The sequence below is a fragment of the Diplotaxodon limnothrissa genome, linkage group LG19 (assembly GCF_057381915.1).
Source record: "Diplotaxodon limnothrissa isolate DT_005_m linkage group LG19, D_limnothrissa_male_GT1.1, whole genome shotgun sequence".
Taxonomy (NCBI): Eukaryota; Metazoa; Chordata; class Actinopteri; order Cichliformes; family Cichlidae; genus Diplotaxodon; species Diplotaxodon limnothrissa.
In genome coordinates, this window is record NC_140614.1 from 7,754,298 (window position 1) to 7,766,432 (window position 12,135).

The following is a 12,135-nucleotide window of genomic DNA, read 5'->3' on the forward strand; positions in this document are numbered from 1 at the left end:
AAAGCGCCTTCGGCGTCTTTATTCTTAAGGTGCTGAAGTAACTGGCTCCAAGCCCGTGAGCTGGGGTTTGGGAATCTGTTTTCTACCCTTCCTACTCTGTCTCTCTGATCTTTCTATCCGCACATTGCACTCCTCTATCTGACTCGTTTTCATTCATTCCAAGTCTGGATACACTCATAGTAACAGTTTATATCACAGGAAGCGAGTTTGTTCAGTTGGAGTCCTGCATTTCCACTCCTGAAGCTTCTTCAGCTCCACCTTCACTGGACTGCTCCTCATCTGGAAAAAAAAACACATAGAGGATTTTTCATCAGTTTTTCTAACAGGCTACTTTCATTTCTGTGTTTCTGTGCATTTGAAGCTAAAGGTTTAAGATAGAATTAGATGAGAGGATTACTATCGCTATGGTGCGCTCGCCAGCAGCCTGGAACACATGTAGTCTTGTCATCGCCATGAGGTTTAATGCTGCTCTTCTGCTTTCATTTTACAACATCAAGTGCTACTGACAAGAGGTAACCAACCAGAGGTAGGTCCATACTCAGTAGCATAAACTGAGGTAAAAAACTATCCCTTCAAATGACTCGCTGTAAGTGGAAAAAATGTGCTGTTATCCTGAATTGTATGACTTGATAAGACAGAGTCGATAACGGCATTCGTTTTTCACCTCACTGATGCATATAATCACGATATTATGGTGGCGCATATCACTGCATGTCTGCTCTTGAGTGTTTCCTCATTTTTGTTCTGCTCATGAAGTAGGAATGACTGCAAAGTGTACACTTAGCATAAAGAACCAATGACAGGAAGCCATTACAGGAAGTAACCTTTTATAGTGATGCTATAAGCAACTGATGTTCATTTCTTAAGGCAAGTCAGGGGAAACTATGCAAATAACTCACATGTCTCAGCTGCTTGTAGGGCTATATGCCCTTCAGTGCTATATATAAGTTGAAGAATCTTTAACTTATATATATTTGGTGTATTTGTACTTTTGGCACCTCAGTAAGGTGTAAAAATACTGCTGTCACACTATGATTGACCTGAGTAGGATATTAAATGACAACTTTCATTTTGACTTGGAGTCATTTCAATTTGTTGTAGTGGTACTTTTCTTTAAGTGAAGTTTCAGTATATGTACACTTTTGCCAACAGCCAAATACCTTCTGGTCTTCTAATTACGTGCATGTGACTTTTATTTACACAACTTCTTATCAGACCACTTCGAATCTAACTGTGCCAAAAAGCCAAGGCAATGTTAGTTTCTCTTTCCTTTTCACCTTCAGTTTGCTCATCCGTACGCTTTCTCTCAGTCTGGGCGTCTGCAGAGCTCGGATCATCCGGGGGCCAGCGGAGTTCTCCACTCTCCACCTCACTTCCGTCTGTTGGCTCCACGACTATAGAGGGAAGCCTCTTGGACAACTTTGGATACCTTTCATGGGTATCTGGGAAGATCTGTTTAAAGTTTATGTAAGGTTAAAACGAGGGCTTCATATTTGTGGGGATGAAAAGGTCACTGTGGGTACCACATGTGAAAGAACAATAATGCGGTAAAAATTGGATTAAAAAAACAGAAACTGTCTGCATCAGATGGAAGATTTGAGACAGACTTCGTGTAAAGTCTTTGCATGACACTCAGTTGAAGTTTCATAGGTACATGCTTGGATTTAACATAAAAAACATGATGAATGGTAAATGGTAGATGAAGGTCAGTCTGCTCTGACTGGTCGTCTGGCTTAGAGAAAACAAGGAATTGGTTACCTGGTAACGCCAATGCACGAATAGAAAAGCAACCCTGTAACATTGTAACACTGGTTCTTCTAAAGAGCCAGCAGGTCTTTGAGGTTTTCTTCCACTTGCAATGCAAAACTGCCAAAACTGCAGTTTCTCAAATGCCACTGAACAGCTGTTAGTCTATTCAAGTGTTGGCCTTCAGTCATTCAGATACAGGCTATTTTTTACATAAATGTGTCATGGCTGTATTTTACTTGATCTACTCTTGATACTTTAATCCTATACTTAGAGAGTTCTTAGGAAATGCATCAGACAAAATTATTAAGCTATAACTTATAAACTGTTTAGTTTATTTTTAACCACAACTAGCACAGCAGATATCTTCTGCCAAAAAAATTGTTGTTTCTTTTTTTATTTCAAAAGGCTTCAAAGACAGTCAGTCTTCTAGCGATCTGGGCAATTTATAGAAATTCAGAAAGAATGCAACATGTGCAGTTGCAATCCTGTTTGCACCTAACCACCTAACCTCAAACTTAACAGCGTTCATTCAGGCTTGTGTTGTGCGGAAAGTGAAGGATTAATGTTTGCAGGTCCAGAATGGAAAGCTGACCAGGGTGCTCATCCACACGTGAACTCGACACATTCATCATCAGATTAACGGAGATGTCTGAAACGGGTTTACAGCTAATCTCCCCCCTTTCTGACAACTAAATGCATTTAAATGATATTAAGGCCTAAAGTGATGAATAATTAGGGGTATGGATGTTGTTTTTTCTTGTTCAGTTGAGTTTTGCTAAAAGACAGTCTAAAGAGTTGATAATTTTAAACATGCTTTATTTATCCATTGTCAGCATGCCGTTTAATATTGCTCTAGCTAGCTAACACAGCTAGTTAGCTAGTGCTGGCCTTAAATGACAACTTCTCAGGTCTAACCTCTCCTATGACTTAACTTAAAAATAAAAAGATCAAAAAGAAAAACATCTACATACAAAAACAACGTGGTTCCAAAATGGTCAACAAACCAAAAGGTGACGTCTTTATGACAGCGTCTGAACTTGAAACATAAAAGGTGGCGCCTCTTTTTTTTTTAATTTTATTTCCAGTGGAATAAATTAGCCATTCTCTAGGTATTTGAAAGGGTGTAATGTTCATATTTAGTGTGTAACTTCTTCGTGGGACTTCATGTATTACTTTTCAGATATTTCAATGTGGATCAAACAAACATTGTTATTAGCTATGCTGCTAATATGGCTAGTAATTTAAATAACACAGGGAGGAGCTAATAACATGTATTCACTGACTCAGCCATAAATCTAACCACAAGTAATAGTTAATGAAACACATTATGACAAAATATGTTATTTAAACTGTTGATATTATACAGTCAATAATTTAGCTGTCCATTTGTTGGATACGCCATTTACCATTTGTTCAAAGCAGCACTGAGTCCAGCTAATGACCTTTGTCATATCAACCAGCATTTTATGGTTGCTCATCACTTCTGTGACTCACCGCTGTATGCTTTCTGCTTTCTGCTTTCTGCTCAAATGAAACGAGACTGGTTTGAAATTGTCTAATTGCACATATTCGCACACACAAAGCAAAGGATACTGTGGCCTGATCTCCTCCTGCTCCTCCCCCGCTGAAGTCCTCTGTCCCCGGCTCCAGAGAGTTCATCACCTCAGTCATCCTGGAGAAAATCACAAGTCAATAAACTGTCTTCACTTTGTTTCTCTGCTCTTTCCTTCCTTTTTTTGTCTTAAGCTGGGTTATGTGACACACTGTCTGTTCAAGGTTCTCTGATTTTACTTGCACCCTCTGCGTTAAAACGGCATTTTTCACGATAGTTACTTATGTCGAATTTTAGCTTAGGAGATTATTTATAGGACTAATAGGACTAACAGTGTTTCTGGTAATACAGAAGTTTGTTCTAGGTTGATTCGCCCCTATTTCTGGCACTAACTGGCTAACAGTAATGGGCAATTAGTGTTAATGGTCACAAACACTAAAAAAAAGTCAGGCAGTGGTGATTAACAAATGCTCAACAATGAAGGCTCACAGCAACGGCTGACTAGCAACTCGATGTGTAACATGTATAACACTATCCAATACAGTCTGATGTACTTTCCGTACTTCTGGTAAACTAGGACCAACATGTTTTATTTCTAAAACAACGGCTATGGAGGTTTCATGTAGCGTTTTCAGTGGCATTTCGTCACGCATGCAAATGACTTCCTCAGTTTCAACTGACTGCAGCTTTCTCCAGCTTTATAAACAGTACATTTGAATAATGACCAAAACTAGCATCATTCCCTAACCACAATTCACTGATTAACACTTCAAGTTCACCAGGAACTTGACTTAGTATATATGAAGGAGGATAAGAAAATAAAAGGTTAGCTTTCTTAGACTGTGAAGTTCCCATCACTATTGCAGGATATTTGAAAGTTGATGTGTGCCGTGAACGAATGTAACTGTATTAGGAGTTAGGGTTTGACTCTCGTAATCCACCGAAGAGCAAACTGGGTTTCATCAGGACACAACAAAACAGAGCAAACACCATCGCCACACAAACGGAAGCCAAGGAAGCGAAAGAGCATCATATCAAAAAGGCCCTTTGTAAATGTGGGTATCCCAGCTGGGTAGTCGTCAAAGCTGGCAAGGCACCTAAAGAATGTTCCAGGCAAGCCAGAAGAGAACAAGGACAACTGTTGCCACCTAAACAAAAGCCTTTAGTGACCACTTATGAGTCAGGCATATTAGAAAAGCTGAGATGCACTTTTTTCAATACAACGCATCTCTGTGGCTTTCTAACCCTAAAACAGAAACACCAAAAATATGTGCACCCCAAGGATTGGGTTCCCGGGGTACAAACAGTAATATAATGTATGCTGTCAAGTGCTAGGGGGATTGGAGGATTAAACAAACTCTGGCTAAGCAGATGGCACAACACAGAAGAGATACCTTGTCAGGCAACGACTCTATTTATACCTAAAGACCAGTTCCCAGTTCGAGCAGGAGGTCAAGGGATCCATTCATGTGAAAAGGGAAAGATCGTCTCTGAACAGAGCCGGGAACCTAAGGATACATCTTTTACCGTCTTACAGTGCTGTGACTGCAGCCATTCCCTGACTCTCTTTGAATGGCACTAATGGCCATTAATCTATAGTCATGACAATTTTTATATAACTGATCAAGTCACTGACGTCACAGCCCATCATGCTAGTTTTGGTCATTATGCAAATTTACTGCTGATAAGGTGGGTAAAGGTGCAGTCAGCTAAGTATGAAGAAGTCACTTGGATGAGTGAGGAAATGTTTCTCGACTAGATGAACAAAGTTACATTTCTGGGTCAGTTAATAATTGTTTCCCCTCCCAGATATTCTACAATCAGCTCTTAGTGGTATTATTGCAAAGTGCAGGTGTTTAGGAACCTCAGCGACTCATGTCAGACCATGTAAAGTCACAGAGGTGCTTAATATGTAACAGTTGCCAACACTCTGTCATCTCAACACTCGAAGGCTGACAGCACTTCAGAGTATTCCAAACCTCCTCTGACATTAACATCAGCACAAAAACTGTGTGCTGGGAGCTTCATGACATGGGTTTCCATCACTGTGCAGCTCTTGTAAGTTTAATATGTAGGTGGCCAAGTACTTTTATCTATATAGTGTGTCTAATTAAATTTGATTAACACTAGGACACCAGGTGTAGGAGTAACTTGTAATATAAGTATGATGATAAAATTGTAATATGCTCCCCATAATAACATGGTACAGCTATTCTGCTTCAATTAATAGAACACAAGATAAACATCTATTATTTAAAAACAATAAATAATGTGTTTAAGTGAAGGAAAAGGTAGCTCTGAAAAGCAGGTGTTTAATATTTATCCAGTGTACTTTACCAGTTCATTAAACTAGCTCTCTCCCCTAACCCTGAGGTGAGTTTCTTTTTCTTCACTGTCATGGAGTCAAGGAGTAATAACTCTGATAAGCCAGGTTTGTTTAGAGTATACCTGTTTTTATACTTGCAATATTGCAAGTATTAGTAACTCTACTGCAAGAAACTACCCAATATATTCCATTATAAATATTTTGGCCTACCAATACTTCACAACTGTTGGGCCAAAAACACTACGAGTGAAAGTTCTGCTACAGTGGCATAGTTTGAATGTAAGCCTTATGATTCAGCGGTGTAAACTATTTCAAGATAGCACAGTTAGTTCCTTATTTTGTAAGAGGGGTGTAAAAGAAGTATTTTCTTCCCCTGCAAGGGTTCAACAAAAAAATGACTTCCCATCTCGTCGTCTTCTCAATAAAACGTTAGGATGTTAGGAGATTAACGACGGCTTCAGCAGAACCTTTTGGAGGTATGGTCCAAAAACAGGAGAAATGAAGACTGATGTTTAGTATTCACCACACACCGCTTCAACACTACTACTTATAACTGCATCAACCAGCTACCAACATGTTTTCATGTGTTCAGTTCTTTCTTACCAGAATATGATGCTCTCTTTGTTTTAATGGCCCCATTTAGAACAGAACAGATGGCAAAGCAGGTTAGGCTACCTTGAAAAGTCAATAACATAAGAGTGCGCAGTGTCACCTGGTTACTGAGTCAGATCCACCCCTCGCTCAATACTTCTAGTTTCAAAACACCAGGATGGCAAAGGCCACAGCAAAATTGGTGCTTTGAGTGCAGTGAGCATGAACCAAACCAGAAAAGCTGTAGCCAGACGAGCAATGAGCTAAAACTTACAATCAAGCTCCGAAAGCTGGAATTTGATACTTATACATATGTTATATCTGGTTTAACCGCTGTTATGAGCAGCAGACCACAATGCAAAATTATACCACCCTTCACCTCTGCCGCATCTATGATTTTGTTAAGTTGAAACACCTGATTACAGACTATAATGCAAGCCTGATTCTGTTTTTATGGAGATATTAAGACATCACTCCTTATCCATTTAATAACATCCAAGTACAGCGTTCTGGTTGGTGGTGAAGGGCAGACTTTACGTGTGATAAGTTATCAGAAACACCACTTTCCATACAATCAGACCGGCAGTTCCTGTTGCCATGGGGACGAGCGATTGAGATTTTATTCCTCTGATTGTCTGAGTAGTGCACTTTGCACACAAGGCTGAGGGCTGATTTGGGGGTATTCATGTGTGCCGTTATGCAGCAATTACCACCATCAGGACGGGGTTGTGCAGTTTGTGAGACTTCTCTGTTAAACCTGGAATTGCTGCTGCCCTTCATCATCGTTTCCGTGAAGAGACAATGCAGCCTTTATTCCTCCTCTGAGGCTCCTATTGTTCCTCTGGAGGGAATCTGTGCGGTCACTCCAGTCAGTCTTATGTTAAAAAACCAAAAAAAAAAAGCTGTGTTGCTCTCTAGGTATCAACTGGAGAGGCCTGTGGAGCTCTGCGCATGATTTCAGTCTGATCTTGTTTCGAGAAGTGCACTCACTCTGCAGGGATGTGAAGCGTAACAGACACAAGAATTTAAATGTTGCTGCCAGGCGTGACGCTTCAGTCATGCCTTTTTTTTGGTAGCGGAATAATTATTTCTTATTTGAGTCATTAGGTCTGAACAGGATTATCCATGTGTTAATGTCTTTGTTCACAGGAAGCTACCTCACTTCTGCCTCAGCAGAGACATGAACTGTTAAGATGCTTTTCAATTTATGCAACAAAAGAAAAAAACAAGTATTAAGAAACAATTAGGGCTAAAATTAAAGTTTATTTCTAAATATTTGATGTGATTTACATTATTTAAATACAAGAAAGTTTTAATCTATAAAATTAAGCAGTATTAATATGTTCTGATTTTACTGCCTCTGTTGGAGATGGAGCTGCAGTGATATGTTGCCTTACTAATAAACAGAAATATAAGAAAAACTTTTGATTATGCAAAAAAGTCACTATTATCACGAGTCAAGCAAAAAATCTATTTAGTGCATTTCCTCATCATAGATGACAGTAAATCTAAATGTTTCTGGATAGCTGGTTAGACTGTTTAAATGAAAGAATTAAGGTTTTTTTTTACTATTACGTCATTACTGGAAATAATAATTGTCTTGAGTGGGGTGCAAGTTTAATTCTTGCCACAAAAATCATAAAGGTCTAAGATTTATCCAGATCATTTACTTAAAGGAATTAGTCCAGAATTTCCTAGGTGTAGAAAAATCTTTTACCAGCTCTTTATCTTCTGTAGGATATTAAAGGTTGATGGGAATTTGCCTAACCAGTCTACATGCACATTGTGGACTTGGAGAGCGAATTCTCCTGGGGATCCTGTGGGGCTACTTTGGAAGGATGGGGTATCTGACCCATTGTTACAGCCCATTAGGTTGCTGTACAACCACAGTGAGAGTTTGGTCCATATTGGCAACAACAGTTCAGGATCATTCTTGTTTGTGTTGGACTCCTCCAGGGCTGCCCTTTGTCACTGATTCTGTTCATAATGTTTATAGACAAAGTTTCTAGGCCATGTAAGAGAGGGTCTCCCCTTTGGTGGTTGCAGGATCTCTTTTCTACTTTTTGCAGATGATGTGACTCTGTTGCCTTTATCAGTTGGCAACTTCCACCTCACACTGGTGTAGTTTGCTGCAACAGGAATAAGAATTAGCACTTCAGAGTCTGAAGCCATGAATTTTAGTAGGAAAAGGGTGGACCATCCACTCTGGGTCAAGAATAAGTTGCTACCCCAGGTGGGTCTTGTTCATGAGTGTCATTGTGCCATGTCTCAATCAATGTAGGCGATGGACCGCTTCGTTGTGGTGAAGTGAGAGCTTAGCGTGAAAAGAAAGTTCGATTTACCAGTCGATCTACGTTCCTACTCTCAACTACGGTCAAGAGCTCTGGGTCGTGACTCAAAGAATGAAACTGTAGATACAAGTGCATACAAGTGGAACAGTTTCCTCCGAAAGCTGGCTAGGCTATCCTTTAGCGATAGGGTGAGGAGTTCATTCTGAAGGGACTCAAGAGTAGAGATGCTACTGTTCCACATCAAAAGGAGCCAGTTGAGGTGGGTTAGCACATCTGACTAGGATGCCTCTTGGATGCCTCCTACACAAGGTGTTCCAGCATGACCTCTCCAGGAAGAGGCTCCAGGGCAGACCTAGGGACACACTGAAGATTTTATACCCCTTGGTTGGCTTGGGAACATCTCAGTGACTTCCTCTGCATGAGCTGGAGGAGGTGACTGGTGAGAGGGAGGTCAGGGTTTCTCTCCTTAGACTCCTGCCCCCTCATCCCAGACTCAGATGAGCAGCAGAAAATAGATGAATGGATGGATTTAGAAAAATCTGGATTTGCAAAGTCACTACCAGCTATTGCAATTCTGTCAAGTAAAAATGGCACCATTCTGCAGGCGGCATCAACAGTATCATTACTACATGATGGTTGTGTACTTCCACCAAAAAGTCAAGATGCAGTTTTCATCTGTCTCTGTTCAGAATTGACCTTTGACCTTTTGGATGTAAAATGTCACTTTGTTTTACACTCTCAGTCAGTCAGTGTGAAATTTCGTTGCTGTTACTTATATGAAAAATATATTTTGTAAGGTTAAAAAAAACCTCTGACCACCAAATTTTCATCAGGTAAGTGCACATAGGGGTGGTCGCAAATAAAGATTCCTTTATGGCTTTCAAGACAAAAAATGGGAAAAGATGGATGGATACAGGTATGGATGGATGACAACCCCATTACATAATGACTATTGCCACAATTGTTACCAGTGCACATGAATACAACCGTAAAAGAAATGTAAAGCAACAGACTGCATTAAAAAAAGGATAATTTTGTAATTTTCCCCAAGTCTCGCGTTTGTTCTCAGTTTCAGGATTTTTTACTATTCTCTACTAATAATGGCTCAATCTCCTACCGGCTGGCTCTACCTCACCGTCACCACATTGGGTAGGATGCTGCATTTCATGTAGCAGTTATGTAGATTTCGTCACTTGGAAGGCTCAGTGAGCCTCTACTCCAGAAAGAAATCCTCTTCATTAGCGTTAAAATAACAGAATAAGGTTTGGAGCCTGATGTTCCCACCTCCTAGTATATTTTAAATGCCTGATTTCAATGTGGACTAGACCCAACATCTTAAGAAAGACAAGAGCCACTGTCTCCTGTTTTATCATTTCCATTTACGTTTTGGGTGAAACGGATACGTCTGATGTCAGGGATAAAAATTCCTCTCGCTCATGTCCATCAGTAGATTCATCGTGGTGAAGACTGTCCAAACTGTCTTTTCCCAGAGGCTGTTCAGCAGCAGTCACTTGAACTCCACAATTTCATTTTTGCAGATATAAAGGTGTATTAAGGTGGAATGGCTTCTCCGCGCTCTCCTCTCTCATCACGCCAGCTTCACTTCAAACACCTTTTCCATTTCTGCTATTAAATCAGAGCCAGAAGCAGCAGCACCTCCTCAAATGCAGGTTTGCTGCAGAAATCCAGCAAGTTTTCACAACCCAAGGAAAGAGGAAAAATCCAACCCGCGGTCAAAAATAGTGATGCTCTCTCTCTCTCTCTCTCTCTCTCTCTCTCTCTCTCTCTCTCTCATACAGCTTACTAAAAACACTCCACTGCTCAGTTTCAGTTGGAAATCAATGTGATTTCTCCAGTGTTTGCTGCCCTAATTCACATTTCCTGTTCTAGTTTTTAAGGCGCACTCAGCCTTAAAAACTAGATTTTTAAGGCTGAGTGCGCCTAGATAATTATTGTTATTAATATTATTATTATTATTATTATTATTTAAATAAAACTGGTATTTAAAATATACACATTGTGCTGTATTGGAGCAGAGGTTCATCTGCATGATATACAACAGGTAGGTAGTAGATTTACACGATTAAAACAGCTCGTCCTACACGGAAACGGGCTGATTTGCGCTTTTCTGCCCGCAACCCCAAACTCCAGTTCAGAAAGTCTCTGCAAAACAGGTTTTGTGATTTTCCTAAACCTCCGAGGTGCACTTTAGATTAGTTACATAAACAGTAATTTAGTTACTTTTAGGAAAAGTGAATTAAGCTACTTCTAGTAAGGAAATAAAGAATGAATGGGGCTTAACGCGTCCAAGTTGGCTAAAATGCGGATGAAAGCTTCGTACCTGTCTGCAGGCTGATCCAGTGTCTCAGAGCAGGAGGCTCTCCGTCCTCAGCTGCCTCATCACACTGATATTGCTCCTGATGCTGCTGCTGATGATGATGATGGTGATGATGATGATGACGATGATGATGCTGACTGTTGTGGGCGACAGGCGGAGGGGCACGCAAGGCTCTGTGGTAAAGTTACCACTCGCAGTCAAGTGTTCAGAGCCTGCGCATTGAAGCGGAGCTAGTGCTGCCTTCAAAGCCTGTCGGGAAAAGGCGGGCTATCGAGAGAATCTCGTTCAAGACTGTATGTCAAAAAGTACGTGGGCACCTCTGCTTTACATTTTATGTTTCTATTTTTTGGTTATTACATTCCTGAAAATAACTGAATAGCAATAAATAACTACTGTATCTAAGTAATAATAATAATAATAATGATAATAATAACTTTTAAAATACCCAAAATTAGTATTATTCCACAGAATGTGTAGCTTTTTGTTTTTGTTTTGTTTTTGGGTGGGGATGGGGTGGGGGGGGGGGGGTAATCAAAATTAGGGATGCCAAACATAAGGCCCACGGGCCAGAATCAGCCAGGGAAAGACTCCAATCCAAGCAACTGGAAAGCTTTTGGAAAATGTCAAAGAGATTGAACTTAACTGTATTATAGTTTAACAGCTTTTCCTATTGATGCAGATGTCCCCCATCGCCATGCATTGCCGTAGTAGTTAAATATTAGATAAAATAGCAGAAAGGGTTTTTACCCTTTTTTACTCTCTGCTATATTTATTATGTTTGAGACACCCAGGATATAAAATAAGTTTGGCATTCCTGATGTAGATGGTTTAATGTTTCTGAGACTTAAATAGTCACTGCAAATAGGTTCAGTGTCTAGATGAAAGATAGACACCAGTAAGTTCTTTTAAAAGAACATGGTTTTAAAATAAATTTGGAAACAACTTTATGATGTACATATTATTGATACACATGTCCACATACGTGTAGTTGATGTTTCTTAGATGACAAAGAAAAACGACTTGCAAGACACATTCGTTTCAAATTTCCTACAAGAGTCTGTTGGATATTTCCATTTGACAAACTATGTTTTAATTAGAGTTGATGAATATTTTGATGCTGTGAGACACATTTATGGCCAATGTGTGATTAGGGTCTAATTTTATACACATGCAGTTTCTCTGTGAAACACAGGACGCGAGAAACCTGCACCAGCAATAATTTTAACATCGTTTCCGGAAGAAAGAAGGAAGTGACGGGACGCTCTTGAAGGCAGCACATAACAATTCG

General features: G+C 39.9%; 1 protein-coding gene across 1 annotated transcript; it reads right to left on the reverse strand.

Moving 5' to 3' along the window:
* Nucleotides 1–211: 211 nt before the first annotated feature.
* On the reverse strand, nt 212–10,914 carry LOC146611637 (protein LBH-like). The gene is made up of 4 exons (XM_085343454.1): nt 10,851–10,914; nt 3,343–3,421; nt 1,278–1,452; nt 212–279 (listed from the first exon to the last, which is right to left on the reverse strand). Exons 2-4 carry the CDS (start codon nt 3,418–3,420, stop codon nt 212–214), a joined length of 321 nt encoding a protein of 106 aa, XP_085199580.1. The 5' UTR covers nt 3,421; nt 10,851–10,914.
* Nucleotides 10,915–12,135: the final 1,221 nt, after the last annotated feature.